Source organism: Tamandua tetradactyla, chromosome 20 (assembly GCF_023851605.1).
Source record: "Tamandua tetradactyla isolate mTamTet1 chromosome 20, mTamTet1.pri, whole genome shotgun sequence".
Taxonomy (NCBI): domain Eukaryota; kingdom Metazoa; phylum Chordata; class Mammalia; order Pilosa; family Myrmecophagidae; genus Tamandua; species Tamandua tetradactyla.
Genome location: NC_135346.1, coordinates 2,889,494 through 2,915,177, shown reverse-complemented (window position 1 = coordinate 2,915,177; position 25,684 = coordinate 2,889,494). Strand labels below are relative to the sequence as shown.

The 25,684-nt window shown below is 39.5% G+C and overlaps 1 protein-coding gene across 6 annotated transcripts; it reads left to right on the top strand.

The window, feature by feature from the left end:
* Nucleotides 1–25,684, top strand: ZFP62 (ZFP62 zinc finger protein). Of its 6 annotated transcripts, none has more exons than XM_077138248.1 (3): nucleotides 1–109; nucleotides 15,897–16,031; nucleotides 17,694–25,684. In XM_077138248.1, exon 3 carries the CDS (start codon nucleotides 17,708–17,710, stop codon nucleotides 20,459–20,461), a length of 2,754 nt encoding a protein of 917 aa, XP_076994363.1. In that variant the 5' UTR covers nucleotides 1–109; nucleotides 15,897–16,031; nucleotides 17,694–17,707; the 3' UTR covers nucleotides 20,462–25,684. The 6 variants fall into 6 exon arrangements, with proteins under 6 accessions (XP_076994363.1, XP_076994362.1, XP_076994364.1 ...); XM_077138249.1 differs by having other exon boundaries at nucleotides 37–109; nucleotides 15,881–16,031; XM_077138253.1 differs by having other exon boundaries at nucleotides 40–113.

Below are 25,684 nucleotides of genomic sequence, written 5' to 3'. Positions count from 1 at the left end.
CCCAGAGAGGACCCGGAAGTTCTCCAGGAGCCGGCGCAGGCTCTTCCGGCCTGGCCGTCCGCGCTTTTGTCCGGCGGGCGCCTGGGCTTCCGCGGCACCGCCAGAGCCAGTACGTGAGTCCGTGGCCGCCCGCGCTCCCGTGCGGGTCTTTTCCTGACATGTCCTTCCTTTCTCGGTTAGCTCCTGCCTGCCCCTCAGGTCTTGGGCGGGATCTGGGAGGCGGCGCTCCCCCTCCTCAGCACCTGCGTCAGGTGTCGCATTCTGGGCCGGCCGAGGGTGTAGGGCGCCCTGGAACGAACAGGGCTTCCTGTGGGCCCAGCTAAGGCCGCCCGAGCGGGCCTGGGTCTTGCTGGGTCTGACCCATGTCCGAGAAGGGCCGGGGCCCGGGTTCCGGGCTCCTCGACTCTTCCCGGCGGCCTCGGGCCCGAGGGCAACCTTGAAACAGCGCCCTTCAAGATCATGCCCCTGTCGCGGCCCCACCGCAGTTCAGGGTTGGCCCTGGGACTTGAGGGAAAAGAAGGAGCGCTAGAGGGGACTCTAGGGGTAATTTGGTTGGAATCCACCCCGTTTTTATTTCTCTGGGGATCCTGTGGGGCGCCTACCACCGCAGGTGTGGATGGAAGCCCTGGAGGCGCTTCTGACCCTCGCCCTCCCCCGGAGGTCTCCTGGCTTGTCGACTGGCTGGGGTGCGCCGGAGAAGACGGCCCAGAGGGTGGGAAGTTAGCTGTGGAAGGGAAGCGCGGCCCGCGGGACCCTTGGCGTGGGGATGGGGAATGCCGGGGCTGGGTGTGCGGCTGTACGATACTTGGGCTGGGGGCCACCAGGAGTGCTTTCTTTTCGAAAGGACGAGCCTTTTTTTTTTTTTTTTTTTTTTAATGTGTAATGCATCCGTAAGGTTTGGCTATTAAAAATATTCGGGTGCATGGGTGGTTCAGTGGTAGAATGCTCGCCTTTCATGCGGGAGACCCGGGTTGGATTCCTGGACCAATGCACCTCCCACCCCCAAAAACACACAAAAAAAGTATTCAAAGATGTCCGTGAAGATGGTCCCTCCCACTCTGCTCAGCCATCTTCCCAGGCCCCACCCCTGTAGGTAACCGCTGTTGTTACTTTTAGTTAGTATATGCTTCCAGGGTTTCTAAGCAAATATTGGCAAATATGAGTGTGGTTAGTTTCCCCTTTTTTTCATGCAGGTGGTGAGGTACTCTACGTACTTTATCTGAGCTCTCGCTGTGTGTCAGAAAACACATCTGGGTTTCCAATTTTTTGTTCTTCAATGATGCACTCAATGATGTGATACTAGGGCATATCTGGGGCATATGAAGTATGCCAAATCAGTAACACAGTAACTCATATGAAGTGTTTAAAGAACAAATAAAACCATGTAGCTTTTATCTCCTGAGACATGTGTTTATAATGCTCAGTCTATCATTATCCTCATAGAATAATTTTGTCGGTGACTCTTTTCTAGCCATTCCCCACTCTTTAGCTTCAGAAAAATCTCTGTTTCCTTTTCAGAATCTCTTCTCCAGTACAGGTATGGAGAATGTTCTGTTTCATTTTACTTGAAGAAAAAACCAGTTTTATTCCTGTTTCTATTTTTAAGCATAGAACCAACTCCTGCTAACCATTTACATTTCTAATATTCATTAATTAAGTGCAGTGGTACTTAATTAATGCACAAATGATAGCCTCTTTCTTCCTCTGCATGTCCCTTTTCTCTCTCCTTAGCACCATCTTTCATTGTCTCATTATCCCCCATCTTGGGTACTCTTTCTTCTGAGTTGGTAATCTTTTTGTGGTCGCATTCTCGCTTGTTTTCTTTTTCTGGTCATCTCCAAGTTAAATATCATCCAAGAACTCAAGCTACAGAATTGATACTTGTGATGGTAGATTGACTTGTGGAATATGGTTGATAACTCTGGAAGTCCACAGTAAATGTTGGCTTGTTGTACCAACCATAGTCTGTTGATAGGAAGGGATTTTCAGCCAGGTTGTGCCATAATTCCTCTCTCAGTGTTGTTAAGATCCTTGAAAAGTAGCTCTTAACTCTCTGGGGCTGAGACAGCAGGAATTAGGGGCAGGGTCTTGCTTTGTGCCAGGTGTTTTACTAGGCATTGGTGTGATAGAACATGAACAAAAAGCATAGAGGTGCCCAGAGGGTCTGAGTCACACATAATTTGGAAGGAGTAGGTGGTATTCTATGGCTGACACTTTTGACCTCCAAGCAGAAAGTCTTGCCAACCCTTGATCTAATAGAATAAGTGATCTTCCAAAATGCATATCCAAGTTTACTACTTTTTTGCCTTAAACTCATCAAGATCAAATCTGGAATCTTTAGTATGTGTCATGGCAGACCCTTCCCTAGTGCAGCTTTTTCCCCACCTGTCCAGCTTCACCAGCTACTGTCTGCTCCAGATGTCCAGAGTTGATTGCAGGTCCCCAATTGTGAGGGAGTGAACACAGTTCTTTTGTAACTGCCCTTTCCTCTGCTGGAAATATCTGTTTTGCTCCTCCTGGTTTTGTGAGACAGAGCCAGCCCATCCCTCTGCCACTTCTCCTCTATCCATGCTCTATAATTTTTTTTATCAAATGTTATTTCCTGTCAAGTCTGCTAGTCTGTAAGCTTATTGAGTGCAGGGCCTTTTTTTTTAAAGAATTTTTTTGAGGTACATATTCACATACCATAAAATCATCCAAATTATAAGTCTGTGGGTCACAGTATCATATAACTGTGCTTTTGTCATCACAGTCGATTTTTTAACATTTTCATTACTCCAAAAAAAAAAAAGGAAACTAGAAGTAAAAGTGAAAAAGAACACCCAAATCATCCCATAACTCTTCCCCCTGGAGGGCAGGGCTTATTCTTACCCATTTCTATGTCCCTAGGACAAGCCCAAGGCCTGGGGAAATAGAACAGGATGTAGGTCACATGGGTGACAGCTTCAATGAGTATCTTGTGAGATAATAGAACCAATATTAATAATAGAATCAATATTGTTTACAAGGTAATTTAGTATTTTTGCAGGTGATTGTCTTTATATTTTGGTGGCATTAAAAAAAAGCGTTTCTGGCTTTATAATTCCTAGCGCTTTTCTTCCTGTGTTTTTGACTGACTTTTTCTAAGTTTCGTTATTGGCTAACACGAATTTCATTTCAAACCATCTGTTCTCAGTGAAGATCCACATTTATATTGATCTGTTTTGATTCTAGTCAGTAGGAGGACCTTGAGCTACATCAGGTGATGGGATACTGTGCTCTCATCCAAACAAAGGAAGTTAAATAAGGCCTGAACAGAGAAATTCTGGGTTTCTGGCTAGGTCAGAGAGGTAAGTGAAATTTTGTGGTTTAATACAGACCAGGCCAATCAGCAGTCAAAAAAACGGAATCTCAGAAGACCTGGAGGGCGCTAAGAATTGACCTGTCAGTCAGTGTCCGTCTAGGCCAATACTCAATATGGTGGAAGTATTGCCCATTTGGTATCTGGCAGTCACTGCAGGTAGCCAGAGTTCAGAGCTATGTAGGAAAGCAGAGGGAATGAGAGGGCTCTAGAGACCAGGTAAAAACAGCTTCGGGGACCACCCAAGGTAGCCTGAGAGGATTTGGCATTGGAGTTACCTGATGTGCATTTTACAAAAACTCATGACAGCTGTTGGAGGAAGAATAAAAGTAAGGAGAAGTTTCAGTACTTCACAAGGGAATTTGGGAGGACTTAAGACAAGGGCTTAGCAGTAGGATACTGAGGTTGAAGGTAAAGGTGGGGGGAGCTTGAGAAATATTTAGGCAGTAGAATTGCCTGGTTTGAGGGGCTGTTTTGGACGTGAATGTATGAGGAAACAGAAGAATCCACATCTGATTTTGGCAAAGGGGAAGACAGGTGTGGATATGAGGGTCTGTGATTGATGAGAGGGGTCTGGGCCAGAGATGCGGACCTGGTAGATAACTTGTAGGGGTGGTAGGAACCACAGATGTAGCTGATGTTGTTTGGGGAGATGTGCATCAGAAGAGAAAAGATTGAAGATGGAATGAGGGGACCAGGAATATCCAGGGGGCAACAGGCTAGGGCGTAAGTGACTGGACCAGAAGAAGATAGTGCAACATGGTCTGAGTGTGGCATGAAATGGGACATAAAGACCACTTTTCCAAAACGCGTAACGGAGCAGGAGGTAGGATGGGGAAAGCAGTACCTGGAGGGGAAGATGTACTTGAGGGAATTTGAAATTTACCTTTTGACATATTTAAAAACTGTGTAAATAATTTCAAATATATGGAAAAGTTTCAAGAATAAAAATAGTAAAAAGAGCACCCATTTACCGTTTTCTCAGATTCACCTATAGTTAACATTATACTTCATTTGTGCTCTCTCTCTCACTCACTCATTCATAATTATTTTTTTCTGAACCATTTGAAGGTGACTTAGATACATCATGGCCCCTTATCCCTGAATACTTCTATGTATATTATTCTGTGTATTACTAAGGATATTCTTACATAATTATAGTATGGTTATCAACTTAAGTAAATTTAATATTGATAACTACTTTTATCTAATCTACCATCTTATTTCTGTTTTGTCAGTTGACAGATTTGTTTTTATAACAGTTTTTCTCTCCTGTATGGATCCCATTGAGGTCAGATACTGAATTTATTGGTCAAGTCTCCAGCTTTTAATCTGGAACATTTTCACAACATTCTGTGATAATTTTGAAGATATAGTCCAAGCCTGCCCTCCCCCTTCTTTTAGTAGAGGGTTCTTCATCTTGGATTTACCTGATGTTTTCTTGTGATTCAATTCAGGTTGTGCATTCTCATAGGTCATGTGTGCTTCTCAGAATGTCCATTATGGAATCACATAATGCTCATCTGTCTGCATTGATGAAGTTAATTTAGAACATTTGGCTAAGGCATTGCCTTAATTTCTCCACTGTATAATTAATATTTTCTCTTGCAACTAATAAGCAGTCTGGATGTTTTTAACCTCTTTCTCATCTTCCTTGATTTAATTTTTTGAATAGACAAGACAGTATCACATTTCCATAGTAAAAAGATGTGCAAAACGTTAGACTTAAGCGTATCTTTCTCTCCTCTGTTGCTTCTGCTCTATTCATCCCATTCTACCCCTTGTAACTAATGAATTTCAGTGTTTCCTGGTTTATCATTATGGTAAAGATTAGCAGATATGTTTCTTATTTTCCTTCTTTTTACATAAAATATAGCATGTATGTTCCATTCTGCCTTGCTTTTTTTGACTTTACAGTATATCCTATAAATTATTCCATATTAGTTTATAGAGATCTTACGTATCATGGCACTTAAACAACAGGATTTTACTGGCTCACAGTTTGGAGGCTAGAAGACCAAAATTGGTATAATGGCAGACCATACCTTCTCCAAAGTCTGTAGCATTGTGGTGGCTTGCTAGCAGTCATACTCTGCCTCCATCACGTGGCGATTTTTCCCTGTGTGTCTCCTGTGGTTTATACATGCATGTTCAAATTTCCTTTGCTTATGAGGTCTCCTGTCATATTGGATTAAAGCCCACTTAGTTTCAGTTTGGCCTCATATTAACAGGATCTTGGGAGATCCAGTTTAAAGTGAGTTCATACCTACAGGACCAAGGGGTTTTAGGCATTGAACTTTCACGTTGTTTTCAGTACTCTGTAGTGTTTATGCACCTTAGTTTATTCAACCAGTCTTTTATGCTTGAACATTTAGTAGTTTTCCAGATTTTGCAATTATAAATGATCTCACTGAATAACTATGTGCATATATATTTTTGTGTTGTTTGAGGTGTCTCTTCAGTATATATTCTTAGATAAGGGATTTCTGGATCAAAGGTTAAATATATGCAGAGTTTTGTTAGCTATTGGCAAATTTCCCTCAGTAAAGGTTATGTTGATTTGTGTTCCTAGCAGTGTATGAGAGTACTTGTTTCTTCACAGCCTCAGAAAGAAGGTATAGTCAGTCAAGCCTTTGAATATTTGCCAATATGACAAGTGAAAAATGATATCTGTGTCATCCTAATTTGTATTTCTGTTACAAGTAAAGGTGAAAATCTTTTCACATATATAAAGGCCACCTCAGGATTTTTTCCTGTTTTTTAAGCAGTTTTATTAAGGTATATTCACATGCCATACAAGCCATCCAAACTGTACTATCAGTGGCTTTTAGTATATTAGCAGTTGTGCATTCATCACCAAAGTCAATTTTAGAACATTTTCATTACTCCCAAAAGAAGAAAACCTATACACCTCAGTCACCTCTCAATCCCTCTGTCCTTTCCTAGCCCTAGATAAGCACTTACCTGTATTTTCTATTAAGGTTTCTTTATATTTATATTCTATAAGTGGAGTCATATAATATGTAGTACTTTGTGTCTGGTTTCTTTCACTGGGCACATTTTTAAAATTATTTTTTAATTACAGAAGTTGTAGGTTTACAGAAAAGTCTTGTAAAAACTATAGCATTTCCATACAACCCCCCTATGTTGATACTTTGCGTTAAGGTGGTAATTTTGTAACAATTGAAAAAATATTAAAATAGTGCTGTTAACTATAGTCCATAGTTTGCATTAGGTGTTTTCCCCCCATCATTAACACCTTGTATTTGCAGCCTACATTTGTTATAATTCATGAAAGAATATTCTTAATACTTCTATTACTACCCCCTGTACATTATACACAGCAGGGCTCACTGTATTATACAGTCCCATGTTTTTCATCATCTTTTGTTCTAGTAATTTACATGACCCAAAACTTTTCCTTTTGACCACATTGGCATACATAATTCAGCACTATTAAGTACACTCAATAATAATGTGTTACACCACCATCCTTTTTCAAATCTTTACAATAAGCCTAAAAGAAATTTTGTACAAATAAGCATCAGCTCCCAATTCTTTACCTTCAGTCTATCCCCTGGTTACCTATATTCTTGATTCTAACTTACTATAATTGTTTCATATCATTGAGATCATATACTGTTTGTCATTTTGTGTCTGGCTTATTTCACTCAGCATCATGTCCTCAAGGTTCATCCAGGTTGTTGCATGTATCAGGACTTCTTTCCTTTCTACAACTGAATAATATTCCACTGTGTATACATATACATACATATATATGTTCTAGTTTGCTAGCTTCTGGATTGCAGTATACCAGGAACAGAATGGCTTTTTAAAAGAGGAATTTAATAAGTTGCTAGTTTACAGTTCTATGGCCAAGATAATGTCCCAGTTAAAGCAAGTCTATAGAAATGTCCAATCAAAGGCACCCAGAGAAAGATACCTTGGTTCAAGAAGGCTGATGAAGTTCAGGGTTTCTCTCTCAAGTGAGAAGGCACATGATGAACACAGTCGTTTTCTCTCAGCTGGAAGAGCACATGGTGAGCAAGGCACCATCTGCTAGCTTTCTCTCCTGGCTTCCTGTTTCATGAAGCTCCCCGGGAGGCATTTTCCTTCTTCATCTCCAAAGGTCACTGGCTTGTGGGCTCTTTGTTTCTCATGGCTATGTCATTCTTTGCTCTCTCAGAACCTCATACCCCAAAATGTTTCCAGTAAACCAATCAAGACCCACCCATATGGGTGGAGACATGCGTCCACCTAATGCAGCTCAGCAACCACTCTTGATTAAATCACATCTTTAGGGAGATGATCTAATTACAGTTTCAAGCATGCAGTGCTGAATATTCATTAGGTTGCTTCCATTGCTTGGCAATTGTGAATAATGCCACTGTGAACATCAATGTGCAAGTATCTGTTTGAATCACAGCTTCAGTTCTTCTGGGTATATACCTAGTAGTGGGATTGCTGGGTCATAAGGTAATTCTATATTTACCTTCCTGAGGAGCTGCCAAACTGTCTTCCATAGCAGCTGAACCTACATTCCCACCAGCAATGAAAGAGTATTGCTATTTTCCACATCCTCTTCAACACTTGTAATTTAGATTTTTTTAGAAGCTATTCTAGTGGGTGTGAAATGATACTCATGGTATTGATTAGCATTTTCTTATTAGCCAGTAATGTTGAACATCTTTTCATATGCATTCTAGCCACTTGTATATCCTCTTTGGAGAAATATTTGTTCAAGTTTTTTGCCCATTTTTTAATTGGTTGTTTGTCATTTTATTGTTGAATTGCATGATTTCTTTCTATATTCTGGATAGTAATCCCTCATTTGATATGGGTTTCCAAATATTTTCTTATATTCAGTAGGTTGTCTTCTCACTTTCTTAATGAAGCCCTTTGATGGTCGGAAGTTTTTAATTTTGAGGATGTCTCATTTATTTTTTCTTTCATTGCTTGCCTTTGGGTGCCTTTGTAGTCTAAGAAACTATTGCCTAACACAAGATCCTAAAAGCCTCCCTGCATTTTTTTCTAGGTTTTATAGTACCTGCTATTGTATTTAGGTCTTTGATCCATTTTGAATTAATTTTTATGTACAGTGTGAGATAGGGGTCCTCCTTCATTCTTTTGCATATAGATATTCAATTCTCCTAGCACCATTTTTTTCACCAATTGAGTGGACCTGGCAGCTTCAAAAATCAATTGGCCATAGTTGTAAGGGTGTATTTCTGAACTTTCATTTCCATTAGTTGATATATCTATCTTTGTGCCAATACCATGCTGTGTTGACTCCCATTAAAATGTGAGTCCTCTGACTTTTTTCTTTTTGAAGATATTTTGGGTTATTTTGAGCCCCTAACCTTTCCAAATAAATTTGATAATTGCCTTTTCCAATTCTGTAAATTAGGCTATTGAATTTTTTTTTTTTACCTTTTTAAAAGTAATTTATTTAATTATGTACATAATTTTCAATAATGATTGCGAAATTCCCCAAAATTTAACAATCACACTTCATGAGCAGATTAAAAACTCACTATGGCCCTCAGCCCTCTCTATAAATACTTTTTACAGATGTTTTGATGTCCTCAATGGTAGAGAAAATTCACAAGCATAAAATGGATATGGAATCTCAATGTTCTCATAGTGGCATTACACATTAAAATTCTATCACTAGTGGTGACCGTAGCACAACATTGTGAATCTAATTAACAGCACACAACTATGCATACAAATATGGTTAAAAGGCGAAATTTTAAGTTGCATGCTATTAGAATTAAAATTTTAAAAACCCCACAAAACAGGATATGTAAGACAAATAGTGAACCCTATTGTAAACAATGGACTATAGTTAATAGTACAATCACAAAATCATTTTTTCATGAATTGTAGCAAATGCATCACACTAATACAAGGTATTATTAATAGGGTAGTATACAGGACCTCTGTATTGTATGCACGATTTTTCTGTAAACTCACAATGTCGCTAATAAAAATATATATATATCACTTGGATAATCACAATGAGAAAACAGTATGTTCTTTTAGGCTGCTTGATACAACTAGTGATTTTCTCCCTAATTCAGCTTGTACCAATGAAGATTTTTGAAACATACTTTTCATACTTGCAGCTATTCACTAATACTACTTTTAGAAAAATAACTTTGAAAGTTTGAAACCTAACTGATAAGTATATCCTGTATTTAAATGCATTGCACTAAAGTAGCTTTAAATGAAGTGGCAAGAGGTTTTCAAATAAAAAAATTGCATTTAAATCACTATTCTAAAAAAATTAAAGACGTAGCTACTTTTGGAGTAGTAGAGGAGATATCACTTAAACACATAGCAAGGCAATATAAATTTGTTGATTTTTTAAGCTCTCCTAAATGTCTTAGTCCCTTTATACTTCAATTTTGTTTTTATAAGAGTATAGGACAATCACCATGTATTTTCCATAGATAGTCTTAGCTGCTCCTACAAATTTTCAAAAGATATCTATCATTATTTTACTAACTAAGGATCAATGGATATGGATCAAAGAAAACAGATCATCATTTATGGTATTCCAAACTTAAAGGGAGATCACACTATTGGCATTGAACTCTAGTATGTACTTGCTCTGTTTCTACATGTCCATTTCAGTTAGAATGCTCTTGGGAGGCTAGCAATGTGCCTTCCAAAGTGCTGTAAACAAGAAAATGCTCGTTCATTTAAATAGCTGGTGATTTTCTCTTTATATTCCTGTTTTTTAGGCCATTTAAAGCATCCTTTCTTATCTCGCTTCATTTGTAAAGCTTTTGGGAACTTGCAGAACAGCTAATTAGAGAGGCAGCACTCAAGAGCCCCACCATGGCGGGCTGACAAAGTTTTCTCAATCAGTTCTCCTGTGCTCCCAGATTTATTTTATTCAGGTTGACATCTGTGACTTGTTCTTTGATCTGACGAATTTGCTTCACAGTTTCTTTTAAGATTGCACATTTGTCAGGTTTAAAGTTAAAGTTGTCTATATCATTAAAATTTGCAAAAATCAGCTCTGCAAGTTCTTCTATATATTTATTTTCCTGTTCACGATTACGTTTCTCAGTGCTCCTTTTGGGGCTGGGTCCAAGCTGATCAGGACATTCCTTGCGCTTTCTTGTCTCTGCCCTGGATGGGTCAGAGGTATTTTCTCCGATCCCACTCATCTTGAACACATATCAGCAACTTGGTTCAAGAAGGCTGGTATGACGTTCAATGTTTCTCTCTCAGTTGGAAGGGCACATGGCAAACATAGCAGCATCCGCTGGCTTTCACATGGCTCTACTAAAAGCTCTATTGAAATTTTGATTGGGAATGTGTTGAATTTGAAAATCTTTTTGGGTAGGATTGACATTTGTAAAGATATTTAGTCTTCTCATCCATGAACATGGAATGTCTTTCCATTTATTTAGGTCTTCTTGGATTTGTTTTGGTAATCTTTTGTAGTTTTCTGTGTAAAAGTCCTTTACATACTTTGTTAAGTTTATTCCTAAGCATTTGATTATTTTAGTTGCTATTATAACTGGTATTTTTTCTTGGTTTCCTACTCAGCTTGCTCATTACTAGTATAGTTTCTATACTAGCAGTATAGAAACACTGCTGATTTTTGCTGTTGATCTTGTACCCAGACACTTTGCTGCATTTGTTTATTAACTCTAGTAGCTTCATTGTGGATTTTTCAGGACACTCTATATATAGGACCATGTCATCTGTTAAAAGTGTTAGGTTTTACTCCTTCTTTTACAATTTGAATGCCTTTTATTGCTTTTTCTTGCCTTATTGCCATGGCGATAACTACGAGTACAATGTTGAATAACAGTGGTGACAAGGATCATCCTTTTCTTGTTCTAGATCTTAGAAGGAAAGCTTTCAATCTTTCACCATTGGTGTATTGGCTTACTAATGCTGTTGGAACGCATATACCAAAAGTGCAATGGCTTTTAAAAAGGGAAGTCAGTAAGTTGCAAGTTATAGTTCTAAGCCAAAAGTAAGGCACCAACAGGAGGTTATCTTTACTCAAGAAAGACTGATGCCATTCGGAACACCTTGGCTTCTGGTGTCAAACAGGTTCCCCAGAGGCGTTTTCTTTCTGCACCTCCAAACATCTGGGTCTCATGTTGGCTCAGTTTCTTCTGTCTGCTCTAAAGCTTTTTCCAAAAATGTTTTCTCTTTTAAAGGACTCCAGTAAACCAATCAGTGCCAACCTTGAATAGGTAGAGTCACTATTCCATCTAACCAAAAGGCCACACCCACATTTGGGCATCTCACATCTTAGTGTAGATAATCTCATCAAAAGGCCTACATCCACGGCTGGGGCCTTCCATCTTCAGGGAGATAATCTAATCAGAAGTTCCCATCATACATTGTTCAATCTGGGTTAAAATAAATGGCTGCCCCCACAAAATTGAATCAGAATTCAAACATGGCTTTTCTAGGGTACATAATAGTTTCAAGCAAGCACTATTGAGTATGATATTAGCTGTGAGTGTTTCATAAATGGTTTTGTCATGTTGAGAAAGTTCCTTCTGTTCCTGTTTTTCTAAGTGTTTCATTTGTATTCTGATTCTTATATGAATTAAAGAGTAGCATTGTATATTGAGGATACAGTACTATTGGGTTTTGCATTTATCCTTTTGGTTACATTTACTGATGATCTTTATTTCGTCACACTACTCTAGGCCACTCTCTCCTGCTTTTCTTTTCAACCCGGAGAACTCCGTTTAGTAATTCTTGTAGGGCAGATCTCTTGTTGACAAATGCTTTCAGTTTCTACTTATTTGTGAATATTTAAATTCTTCCTCATTTTGGAAGGACGGTTTTGCCAGATAAGAATTTTTGGCTAGCAGTTTTTCGCTTTCAGTTCCTTAAATATATCATACCACTGCCTTCTCATTTCCATGGTTTCTGATGAGAAATCGGCACATAGTCTTTTAGAGGATCCCTTCTATTTGATGAATCACTTTTCTGTTGCTGCTTTCAATCTTTGACATTTGACATTCTGACTTGTATGTGTCTCAGACTAGGTCTGTTAGAATTTATTCCATTTGGAGTATGTTGAGTTTCTTGAACATGTATATTTATGTCTTTCACAAGAATTGGGAAATTTTCGGCTATTTTTTCAGATAGACTTGCTGTCCCTTTTCCCTTCTCTTTTCCTTCTGGGACACTCATGGGGTATATGTTTGTGCACTCGTGCTGATTTACATTACTCCCAACCTGATTGGCTTCATTCATGTCTCTGATTGAAGCCTGGTCTCTTTTTTGTTTCTTTAGCAGTTGTTGTACATAGCAGTGTTGACTTTCAGAGCTGCAGAACTCCAGCTCTGAGTCTTAGGTGTCACACAGGTAACCAAGTTCCAGGGAAATACCAGGATATACACATATAGCATATCATCTCAGAATCTAGAAATATGCTTACAATTCCAGACTGAGTGAGTCTGTGTTCTAGTTTGCTAGCTGCCAGAATGTAATATACCAGAAGCAGAATGACTTTTAAAAAGGGGAATTTAATAAGTTGCTAGTTTACAGTTCTAAGGCTGAGAAAATGTCCCAATTAAAACAAGTCTATAGAAATGTCCAATCAGAGGCATCCAGGGAAAGATACCTTTGTTCAAGAAGGCCGATGAAGTTCAGGGTTTCTCTCAAATGAGAAGGCACATGGTGAACAGAGTCACGGTTTCTCTCTCAGCTGGAAGAGCACATGGCAAGCACGGCGTCATCAGCTACCTTTCTCTCCTGGCTTCCGGTTTCATGAAGCTTCCTGGGAGGCGTTTTCCTTCTTCATCTCCAAAGCACTGGCTAGTGGACTCTCTGCTTTGTGGTGCTGCAGCATTCTCCGCTCTCTCTGAATCTCTCTAAAATGTTTCCTTTTTTATAGAACTTTAGAAACTAATCAAGACCCACCCAAATGGGTGGAAGCATGCCTCTACCTAATCCAGTTTAATAAACACTCTTGATTAAATCACATCTCCAGGGAGGTGACCTAATTACAGTTTCAAACATATGATGCTGAACGGGATTAGAAGAAGTGGCTGCCTTCACAAAATGGGATTAGGATTAAAACATGACTTTTCTCGGGTATATGCATCATTTCAAACCAGCACAGTCTGCTGTAAGAGCTTACAAATCTCTAGTGTATTTTTAATCTATTTTTTTTAATACTTGTGTATTCTTCTGTCTGCCCTCATATTGTCTTCTTAATATCCTTTATCTCTGTATGCAGATTTTCCTTCATCTCCTGAAATTGATTTAGAAGATTTGTTTGAACTTCTTTGATTAGTTGTTCCAAATTCTTAATCCCTCTGAAGTTTTAGTTTTTTCCCCTCTGAGCCATGTTTTTCTGTTTCTTTGTATGGCTTGTAACTTTTTGCTCATGTCTAAGCATTTGATTATCTTGTTGAGTTAACTGAAAGTCAGGTTCTCCCTCTTGTTTAAGGTTTTATTGTTGATTGGTTTTGTGTTCAGGCTCTTTGACGCTTGCTCCAACTTATTCCAGATCTTTATAGGAGCCTGTTTAACTGTTCTTATTTTCTCAGCTCTTCTTCATGTGATTCTTGCCCTGTGGCACATATCTTGTCCTTTGGATATGTGCTACGATTTTTAAGATTGTACTTTTAGTGCAATTTTTAAACCTCCAGTGTAGACCTTTTTTTCCCTCTGTTCCTTCTCCAGGAATCATGATCTGTTCTGTTTGTGTTTGTGCATACTTTTCTCCCAAGCGCCTATGATTTTTGAAATTTCTTTCCCTCACTTCAGTGCTCCATTTGCCTTATGTTTAACCCCTGTTCTAGTTTGCTAGCTGCCGGAATGCAACACACCAGAGATGGATTGGCTTTTAATAAAAGGGGATTTATTTTGTTAGTTCTTCAGAGGAAAGGCAGCTAACTTTCCACTGAGGCTCTTTCTTAAATGGAAGGCACAGGATATTTTCTGCTGGTCTTCTCTCCAGGCCCCTGGGTTCCAACAACTTTCCCCGGCGTAATTTCTTTCTGTATCTCTAAAGGCCTGGGCTGAGCTGCAAGTGCTGAGATGAGGAATGCCGAGCTGCTTAGGCTGTGCTACATTGCGCTCTCTCATTTAAGCACCAGACAATTAAGTCAAACGTCACTCATTGCAGCAGACACGCCTCCTAGCCGACTGCTGATGTAATTAGCAACAGATGAGGTTTACCTACCATTGGCTCATGTCCACAGCAACAGAACTAGGTGCCTTCACCTGGCCAAGTTGACAACTGAATCTAACTACCACAACCCCCTTTAAAATTTTTTTTTTTTTTTAATTTTTAAATTTTTTTCTGGGAGGCTTTTCTGCCTCTGGTTTCTTTCCCATTAGGGTTTACCATGTTAGGGATCCAAATGGAGTCAGTGCAGAAAAGTGGGTCACTTCAGAATCATCCATTTTGCCTTTAATTATCCAGCCAATTGAAACTTACCAGACTTTCTATCATGGGGATTTTTCCCCCAACTCCTGGGGACCCTTTTGTATTCAGCACTCTGTAGTGGCTCATGTTCTGCCCTTGGTCTCTGTGGACTTAGGTCCCTATACCTGGATTTGTGTGGGCTTCTAACTTGCTCCTGTCTCAGTCTGCGGTAGAAGGGAGCTGGGCTAGGCTGCCTCTGGGTGACTCCCAAGCTAATGGGACCTACTAAGGGGGAGAAGGGAGCAGGAACCATGTAGAAGGGAACAGGAACCAACAGGCATTCGAGGACAGAATTCTCCTTCCTGATATTTTCTCTGTCTTTGACTCAGTGTTTGTGGAGTCCTTCTCCAGTCTCTACCATCCTCTGGAGTTCTAAGCCAAGTAGAGCTTGTCTTTTATTTGCTAAATCTCTGGGTTGGCTTTTTCAGGGGATATCTTTTGTTCTCAGTGTTTCTTTTTTTTTGAAGTTCATATCTTTTACCCATTTTTTGGTAGGATTCGTATCTTTTTCTTCAGGCTTTGACAATTATTTTGCATATTAAGGATATTTCGCCCTTTATGTTTGAAGTATATTGCAAAATTTCCCTCCATTTTGTCATTTTCCCTTAATTTTCCTTATTGTGTTTTTTTGTCATACAATTAAAAAATTATGTATCAATTATATGTATCAATTCTTTCTTTATTGCATCAGGGTCATAGTTAGAGAGCTTTATCCTGCGGAGACATTCACCCATGTTTTCTTCTAGTATTTACATAGTTTCACTTTTTTATATTTAGATTTCTGCTCCATTTTGACTTTATTCCTATGTATAGTATAAAGAATGGACCTAATTTTATCTTTCTCCAAATCGCTTTTTTCCACTCAAAATGACCATCTTTGGCCCAGTAATTGGAGATACCATCTTTATTATATCCTTGATTTATATATGTGGTTGGGTCTATTTCTGTTCTTTCTGTTCTGTTCCATTAATCTCTCTCTGTCTAGTCATACCCTACTGTGACACTGTTTCAGTTATAAAGGCTTTAGTATTTCGTATGGCTTGTCCTCCCTCATAGCTTTTCCTTTTCTGTGTATTTCTTAACAATTTTTGTCTGCTTATTTTCAGAGATTTGGTTTTATAGTTGTAGGAACTTGGATACCTTTCTCTCTTGAGGACTGAGGGCCAGCAGAGATGGAGGACCCAAGGATGAAGGGGAAATGGATGGAGCAGGATCCTTGATGTGGTGTGGGTGCAGGACTTAAAGCACAGAGAAAAGGTGTGTTGCTGTTGATGGTTCTGAAATTCTGCTGCCTACTTAGTAGCCAAACTTCAAGTGAGATGGACTACTGTGTGTAATAAAGAGAGGCAGGAAACTAGGATGTGCCACCATTCCTCATCACTGATGATCTGTTACATATGTATCATTCTGTAAAGTTCTCTCAGCTGAAGCACCTTTTGGTTTAATGTCTGCTGATTAATGCTTTATTTAATTTTCCTGTAAATTTTAATTTGAAGCATATTATTCCCATAAACATATGTTGAATCATGCATGTACTTCTTTTTACATGACTACTGAAGGTATGTATCTTTTCTTTTATTGCCTCTACTTCCTCCTCACATGTTCACATAGATAGAGAGTTTCCAATTAGGAGTGACAGGATTCCAGAGTCCTGACCCAAGAGAGTCTAATATCCAGGGTAAGAACAGGAGATTCAAATTTTAACTAAGTCTAATCACAAATGTCTGATCATCCATGGCTGAGGGATGACTGGCTTAGAAGTGTTTGTTTTGTTCTCAGGAATCAGTGTAGGCTGTCAATGGATGCTGATGGCGTGGCGGTTATGTTCAGAGTGCCTTGAAGGGGTAATTTATGACCAGAGAGTACCTGCCTAGACCCTAAATTCTGCTTTGAGAAAGAGCTTCCCTTCCCTGAGTTACCCAGGTTCTGTCCTTGATCCACTAATATGAACTCCTTAACAATCAAAGAACTGTCATAAATAATAAAGCAAATAATAACATATAGCACTCAACAAGTGACACACACATTGTTCTAAATGCTTTTTTATTTGTTATCTCCTTTAATATTCACAACAGCCTTTTTGCCCTAATTTTACAATTGAGGAAATGTGTGGCACAAAAAGTTTAAGTAACTTTCTCAAGAGCGTACATCTAGGTAATTGAATTTAGACAGTATTACTTCCTTTGCTTCTTGGTTTGTGTTTTCAATTCTAATTTTATGATATATCCTGACTAGTGTTAGCCTAGTTTTAGTAGGGATAAAAACCTTTTCCCTAATAGGCCAGAGTTGCCTTCCATATAGATTTTCCCCCTATATGGGGACTGCCAACTTTCCAGAGTCAATGTTTTTCTTGAAGGGAAAGTCCAGGAGGCCAAACCAACTCCAGGCAGCTGAGCTTGCTTTTTCCTCATCTCTGATATGATCATTCTCATGGTTTTGTAACTGCCTCCCTGTTACACCTGCTAAGATAGTGATTTCTGCTTCTTTTAGTTTTGCCTGTCCTCTGCTGATTTGTCCTCCTAACCTTTATTTTATCTGTTAATCTTTCTGTTTTCTTATTCTCCAGAGATTTATTCTACCCTTCATTTTTCCATAACTGGGTGACATTGCTCAAAAACCAGTCAGTGTCCCTTGGCTTATGCATCATATAGATCCATTTTAACCTGCCCTCCTGCTAGGCTGTTATTGGAAGAATAGGAAAGCTTTGTTCCTTTGAAAATCTAGGACATTTTAACATTAGCTACACAGGGGCAGGCATTTTTAGCATGTCCACCACTGTACTGCAGTGCATTAAATGTTACATATCACACAGCATGCGCTGAATAAATATTTGCTGAGCAAATGAGTGGATTTTGATGTAACTCTTCCAGTTTCTTCTAAACAAAGTGAACAGATATCATTTTCATTTTCTTGATTTAGTGTCACATTTGAAGATGAGGGGTACTGAAGATGAGGAATCAACTGAAACATATGAAAACTGTGGAAATGCAGAATCTAAGTGGCCAAAAATAGAAAGTCTTCACAAGGATTATATGCAGGAATCTAAGGTTGGTGAAACTTGTGATTGGGGTAGCAAGTTAGAGAATCAATTGGAGAAGCCCAAGGGAACAAGAATAAAGGAAGAGAAAAGTGGCATCAGGGGAATGATTGGCAAAGCCAAGCATATGGCAAATATAAAGACAGAGCAGGAAGATGAGGCACCTGAGGAAAGCTTATATCTGAGCTCAAAGCACGTTACACACCAGACTGTCCATATAGAACAGCAAAGCAGTGAACAACACAAATGGGTGGAGAGCATTAATGGAAGCTCTCACCCCAGTCTACAGCAGAATACCAGTGCTATTAAGAAATTACATAAATGTGATGAGTGTGGGAAATTCTTCAAATATAATTCCCGACTTGTTCAACATAAGATTATGCACACTGGGGAAAAACGCTATGAGTGTGATGACTGTGGAGGGACCTTCCGGAGCAGTTCCAGCCTACGAGTGCACAAGCGGATCCATACTGGTGAGAAGCCCTACAAGTGTGAGGAATGTGGGAAAGCCTATATGTCCTACTCCAGCCTTATAAACCACAAAAGTACCCATTCTGGGGAGAAGAACTGTAAGTGTGATGAATGTGGAAAGTCCTTCAATTACAGCTCTGTTTTGGATCAACATAAAAGGATCCACACTGGTGAGAAGCCCTATGAATGTGGGGAGTGTGGGAAGGCCTTTAGGAACAGCTCAGGTCTCAGAGTCCACAAAAGGATCCACACGGGGGAGAAGCCCTATGAATGTGACACCTGTGGGAAGACATTCAGTAATAGTTCTGGCCTTAGAGTCCACAAAAGGATCCACACGGGGGAGAAGCCCTATGAATGTGATGAGTGTGGGAAAGCCTTCATTACTTGCAGAACACTTCTAAATCACAAAAGCATCCACTTTGGAGATAAACCCTATAAATGTGATGAGTGTGAGAAGTCTTTTAATTATAGTTCTCTCCTTATTCAGCATAAAGTCATTCACACTGGAGAGAAACCTTATGAATGTGACGAATGTGGGAAGGCCTTTAGGAACAGTTCAGGCCTTATAGTTCATAAAAGGATTCACACAGGAGAGAAGCCTTATAAGTGTGATGTCTGTGGCAAAGCCTTCAGTTATAGCTCAGGCCTTGCGGTCCATAAAAGCATTCACCCTGGCAAGAAAGCCCATGAATGCAAGGAGTGTGGAAAATCCTTCAGTTATAACTCTCTTCTTCTTCAACATAAAACCATTCACACTGGAGAGAGACCTTATGGATGTGATGTATGTGGGAAAACCTTTAGAAACAATGCAGGCCTCAAAGTCCACAGAAGAATCCATACTGGTGAAAAACCTTACAAATGTGATGTGTGTGGTAAAGCGTACATCTCACGCTCTAGCCTTAAAAACCACAAAGGAATCCATCTTGGGGAGAAGCCCTATAAATGTAGCTATTGTGAGAAATCCTTCAATTACAGTTCTGCCCTTGAACAACATAAAAGGATTCATACTAGGGAGAAACCTTTTGGGTGTGATGCATGTGGAAAAGCCTTCAGAAATAATTCAGGCCTTAAAGTGCATAAGCGAATCCACACTGGGGAGAGACCTTACAAATGTGAAGAATGTGGGAAAGCCTACATCTCACTCTCAAGCCTTATAAATCATAAAAGTGTACACCCTGGGGAGAAGCCCTATAAGTGTGATGACTGTGAGAAAGCCTTCATCACATACCGAACCCTTGTAAATCACAAAAAAATTCATCTGGGGGAAAAGCCCTACAAATGTGATGTGTGTGAGAAATCTTTTAATTACACCTCACTCCTTTCTCAACACAAAAGGGTCCACACTAGAGAGAAACCCTATGAATGTGACAGATGTGAGAAGGTCTTCAGAAACAACTCAAGCCTTAAAGTACATAAAAGAATCCATACTGGAGAGAAACCCTATGAATGTGATGTGTGTGGAAAAGCCTACATCTCCCACTCAAGCCTTATTAACCATAAAAGTACCCACCCTGGCAAGACACCCTATACATGTGATGAATGTGGAAAAGCTTTTTTCTCAAGCAGAACTCTTACAAGCCATAAAAGAGTCCATCTTGGGGAGAAACCCTTCAAATGTGTTGAATGTGGGAAATCTTTTAGTTACAGCTCACTGCTTTCTCAACACAAGAGAATCCACACTGGAGAGAAACCCTATATATGTGACAGGTGTGGGAAGGCATTCAGAAACAGCTCAGGCCTCACAGTGCATAAAAGGATTCACACGGGCGAAAAACCTTATGAATGTGATGAGTGTGGGAAGGCATACATCTCACACTCGAGTCTTATCAATCATAAAAGCATCCATCGTGGGAAACAATCCTATAATTGTGAGTGTGGGAAATCCTTCAATTATAGATCAGTCCTTGACCAACACAAAAGGATCCACACTGGAAAGAAGCCATACAGATGTAATGCATGTGGGAAGGCTTTTAATATCAGATCAAATCTTACCAAACATAGGAGAACCCATACTGGAGAGGAATCTCTAAATGTGACAAATATGGGAAATCATAGTGTCACATTACAGAAGAGAACCCTTGAGGGAGGGAATGCTCTGGATGGCACCAGGATGAGACTGTCTGTAGAAGATAGAGCTTACCAAATCTCAGAGAGCACACATGGAAGAAGAACCTTATGAATGTAAGAATATCTGAGGTCCTTTTTCATGACTTGTAATTTACTTAGTGTAAATGAAACCATTCTAGATAATTGTGAGTAATCTTTTCAATGTGATTTTATCATAGTCAACAAGAAAGCTTTCACAGAATTAAAGTAGCTGAACCCATATGAATATAAAATAGTTCATATTGGGAATAAAACCAATCAAAGTGATAGAGTGTGAAAAACATTTTAAGCACAGACCTTTCTGGGCATAAAAGAAAATATAGATGAGGAAAGGACTTCAATTAGAGATCACATAATCACCATCAGAAAGCTCACATCTGGGTAAATTCTGTGACTGAAATGTAGGAAATTCGGGTTTAGCTTTGAATTTCTATTGTATATTGGTCAGTGGAAAAAAATCCAAGGGCCTCCAGTAGGCAAATTCAGGGAGAGACAGCTTCAGGGAATATAGATGTATTTAATAATGATGGTTATGAAGTGTAAACTTGATTTAATTAAGTGATTTGGGGGGATTTTGACAACAAAATTTGGGTTTCTTTTGTAGGAAAAGTAAACAACGTAGACTTTTACAAATCTAACTAGAGATAGAAGAGAGTCATACATAAAGAAGACAAGTTGATTGGAATGTGGCTACTGTAATGTTTTAATGCACTATATAATGTTCAATACACCAGTCAAATCTGCGTAATTTTTTAAAAAGTTACAAATGAGCCCCTTTGATAAATGATGAATGTGAAAACATTGAAGGTAGTATTCACACATTGTGCTACAATAAAAGATTCCACCATGGAGAGGATTTCAGCATATTCAATAAATATGGAACACATCTTCATGAATTTGCACCTTATACAACAGAAAAAAATGATTCAGGGATTCCTGTGAACAGGAACACTGGGAAGGAGGGCATTTAATTGTAGGTGTTAAAAAGCCAGGTAGTGGGCAGGCCATGGTGGCTCAGTGGCAGAATTTTTGCCTGCCATGCCAGAGACCTGGGTAAGGTTCCTGGTGCCTGCCCATGCCAAAAAGAAGAGGAAAAGCCAGGCAGCTACAAGTAATTGAGGGATAAGAGGAAATTCATACTTCATAAGTAATCCTGCTAAGTGTTCGTTTCGGAATGTGTTCTTGTAAAGATTTTATGCACTATACGTCTATATTGTCTATTGTAAAATGTTATGAATACTTTGTTCAGGGCTCATTTTCTGTTATGAAGATCAGGTAGTTGTGACAAGGTAAGGTGAAACTCTTCAATAAATAATTTCCTCAATTGTAAACAGGCTGTGACTATTGAAGCAGTACACAGAGGTCATTCAGTGTGTCAGGTTTTTGTGGAGGCGAGTTATACCAGATAAAAATCAGCGTAGAAAGGGTATATTTCATAGGGCTCATATTTCAGATTCCATGAGAAGTTAGGTGGTGCCTCCACCAGGAGAAGCACAGAATGGACTTTGAGGGGACCACATGTAAACAGTGTAATCCTCATTCTAGGTCTGAGTCATCACTCCTGGGAGAGGACAGACCGTGAGTATTGAGTCACTAAACAGAAATACTTTGTCAGGACCAGGTAGAATTTAACAAAATATTAACTAGGTAGCTCAAAGGGTAAAAAGAGACTTCTGAGACTTAGGTAACATGGCCAAGAATATTTTGTGTGGGTCCCATTCAGTAGAGGCTGAATTCTAAGTCAAGTTTCGCTGGCTCAATCCACACTCTACAATAGAACAATCTCTAGCCATGTAGTTTCCTGTCCATGCCTCACTCCTAGGAGTATAATTCTTTCACTTTATCTCTAAATCCCCAGTAGTAAGTTTTTTATGTTTGGGAGGTGGAAGGGAGTGAGATGGGATGGAGAGTGAGGAAGGAGAGTAGGAAATGGGTAGGAGAAGACAACATTTCTGTGACTCCACTTTGAAATGTCGTGAAAACATTTTCCTCTCTCTTCTACATGTAACAATGGCAAACCTATCCACAGACTTGAATGAGTTTATTCAGCAAATGCTTATTGAGGGTGTGCTAGGCATAATCCACTATTCTAGGCACGGAGGAAAAGTTGTGGGATGGACGGCAGCAAGATCTCCTCTCCTAGGGGGTTATAGTAGATAAAAGATACTGGAAAATCCACAGGCAAAGCCACCCAAAATTGATGTATGCTTAGCATATGTGGACATTCAAAGGTTATTGACCATGACAGGAAGAGACAGTGGTGATGTCCCAGTGGTTCAGTGAATTTTGGTTTTTAAAGAAGAGTGGGAAATAGATGACATTTTCAAAGGCAGCTTTGAAAATATTCAGGTGTCCACCAGAGCAACTGTCCTAAGCAGGACTGATGCATGGTGAGCAGAAAGCAAGGATCATGAAGGATATAGGGTGAGCAGGCTGTGGTATCAATTCCCAGTGGTTGACAGGGTTCTGATCACTGTCCCATTTGCTGAAGATGAAAACAGCTCTGAATATTTTAGGTGATTTTGTTACCTGAGGTTTCCATGTAACCATCATGGGCCAGGTTGGTCAGTGTGATGGTGGGTCAAGGTCCACTCTGCATGCACAGCTTGACTGCCCCCACACAAGTACTTGAGTTCTGTCTGTTCTGATGCATCACCTACCTTTGGGGAGACAGGTTAAATAACAAAGGAAAGGAGAGTGGCCCCCTCTGACTGGGGTCCAGAAACCCTGAGGACCTATGTCCTCTGGTACATGGGAAAATGGGCACTTAACCCCGGCTTTGACTGCTACCTAGGACCTGATCATTGTCCCTCAGGCTGATCCTGGACATAATGAACCTCTGGCTGTCAAGCTGTCCAAGACAGACATGGTCATGATCCGAGGGACTGGTGCACGTGCACCTTAGGCATGCTCTGGATGCACGCTGGCTTAGGGAAACCACCATCTCACACACCACTCTTCCAGAAGAATATATGATATCCAGGAAGGAAAAATGAAATAAGCAAAGTTGTCGACATGTAGAATAAATCGAACACTGGAGGAAAATGTAATTTTCAGGGCTATAAGGATGTAATTGAAACATTATTCAATAGTAGGTAATTTGGAAGCTGGAAAAGCTATGGGAAAGTGGCCTGAAGTGCTGGGAGAAGAGTCGAAATATTTAACTATAGATTGTTTTAAGTTAAATATGTATGGCAAAATGTCATAGGCAAGCACTAAAAGTTTAGAAATAAGGTACATAAATGACTAAAAAATCTAGAAAGAAAATAAACAGGAAAGGTATGACAAGACTTTGTTTCTGGGAAAGATAGGTTATTTAGATAAATTGCTCATGGAAAAATAATGAAAAAGGCTACATTAAAAAATATTTAGACAGCAGTCCTCCCAAGAAAGCATGAAGACTGGAAAGACAGTGGGTAACCCCAGGGCACTTTTAGAATAAGTCATGGAAGTCGGTGAATATTGATGGTGCACAATTGGGTGCCAATTCATCAGTCACGGGGTGAAAGTGACAGATCAGGGCCTGGTCCAGTGTGTTAGTCACTTCTTCACCCCATTCATGAGGGCGGGTTTATGGGATGGCGAATGTGGAGCATGCCCCACTGCACGGATATCCATGGCAGATTATTAGTAACAAACTGCAGGGCCACACATGGAGTACACTACAGAACAGAGTGAACAACCAGGACTTGTGAGCTTTGTTTTATTAAGAGGGTGAAGTGAACCTTGCTTCCCACAGGAGAAGATTGGCTTGTTTAAATAAATCCATGGACTGCCAGGAAACTGAAGCCTGCCACTCAGGGACGGCAGAAACTGTACCTGGTTGTCATGAAAAAGAGGTTTGTTTGGCTAGGGGACCTTATCCATGAAAGCAGAGTGGTGAGGGGGAAATTGTACTTAGGTCGTTCAAGGTCATCTGGTTTTACCTAGGTGTCAAGGCACATAATTTTGGGCCTTAATTTTAGGCCTTATGGTATACCCAAGGTGGTGAGTCCTGTAGGAGACTTTTCGGTAGTTAAACTGGGTTCCCAAGGTGATGTACCCTGAGAATAAGTTTAAACCCATCCTCTTCCTCCAGTCCCAAGAGGCTGTAGAGACTGAGTAGAACAGTAGAAAAAAAAAGGCATGAGAAAATGTCCCTGACGAGTCATAGCCACAGACCAGCCCTTCCACGCCAGGTAATCACAACCTGAGACCTGGCAGAAGTAAATACAAAACTTCTTTGGAAATGGACTTCTTTAATCTAAACCCTCAAGTAACCCTTAAAAATAATGTTTCAGGTACAATTATCAGCAAGCAGTCAAAGAACCAGGCACATAAGGAAAAAAGGCAACATGATTGAAAACCATTAGAACAGGCCCACGCAAGGCTTTATGTGCTGAATTATCAGGTACATTTGTGCAAATAACTGCTTAAGATATTTAAAAAGGGAATTAAAATTTTAAGTATCTGCGGGGAACTGAAAACTTACTAGTGAAATGCCACATTTGAAAAGAACCAATGATAACTTCAAACAATACAAAGTATAGTAATCAAAAATAACTCAGTGAATTTGGCAGCAGATTGGGACAAAAAAATTGGACTGAAAGATAACATGAGAACAAATTAATCAGAATACAGGATAGAGATAGAAAATTACAAGAAACGACATAGGGAGGCTTCACTGGGAAATTTTAGTATAAATTTTATCAGTTTCAGGAGAGAACAGGAAGAATGGGGCAAAATAAATGGGGCTGAGAATTTCCCAGAACTGATGAAAAAACCCAAGCCTACAAATTTAAAGACCAAAAGAGTATGCGGGAGACCCGAGTTCAATTCCTGGACAATGAATAAAAAAAAAAAAAGAATACAAAGCAGGAGAAATTTATAAAAATCACACCTACAAACATAGTATAATTGCAGAAAACTAAAGGCAGAAAAAATATTAAAAACAGCTACAGACAAATTACCTTCAAAAAAACGATTGTAAAGTTATTTGTCTTATTTGACTTCTCAGCAGCAACAATGAAAAGAATGGAATGAAATTGATATCTAGAAAATAACTGTCAGAATTTTATATCATAACCCAGTAAAAATAGCTTTCAAGAATGAGAAGAAAATAGCACATTTTAAGACAAAACAGAATTTTTCTCCCTGGAGGCCCACACTAAAGGAAATTTCATACAAAAGGAAAGTGATCCCAGATGGAATTCGGAAATGCAAAAAGAGGAAGGACAAAGAGATTGGGAAATCTGCGGGCAAATACAACTAAACTGTTTATAAGAAACAATAAAAATCTACAGTTGCTAAAATAAAA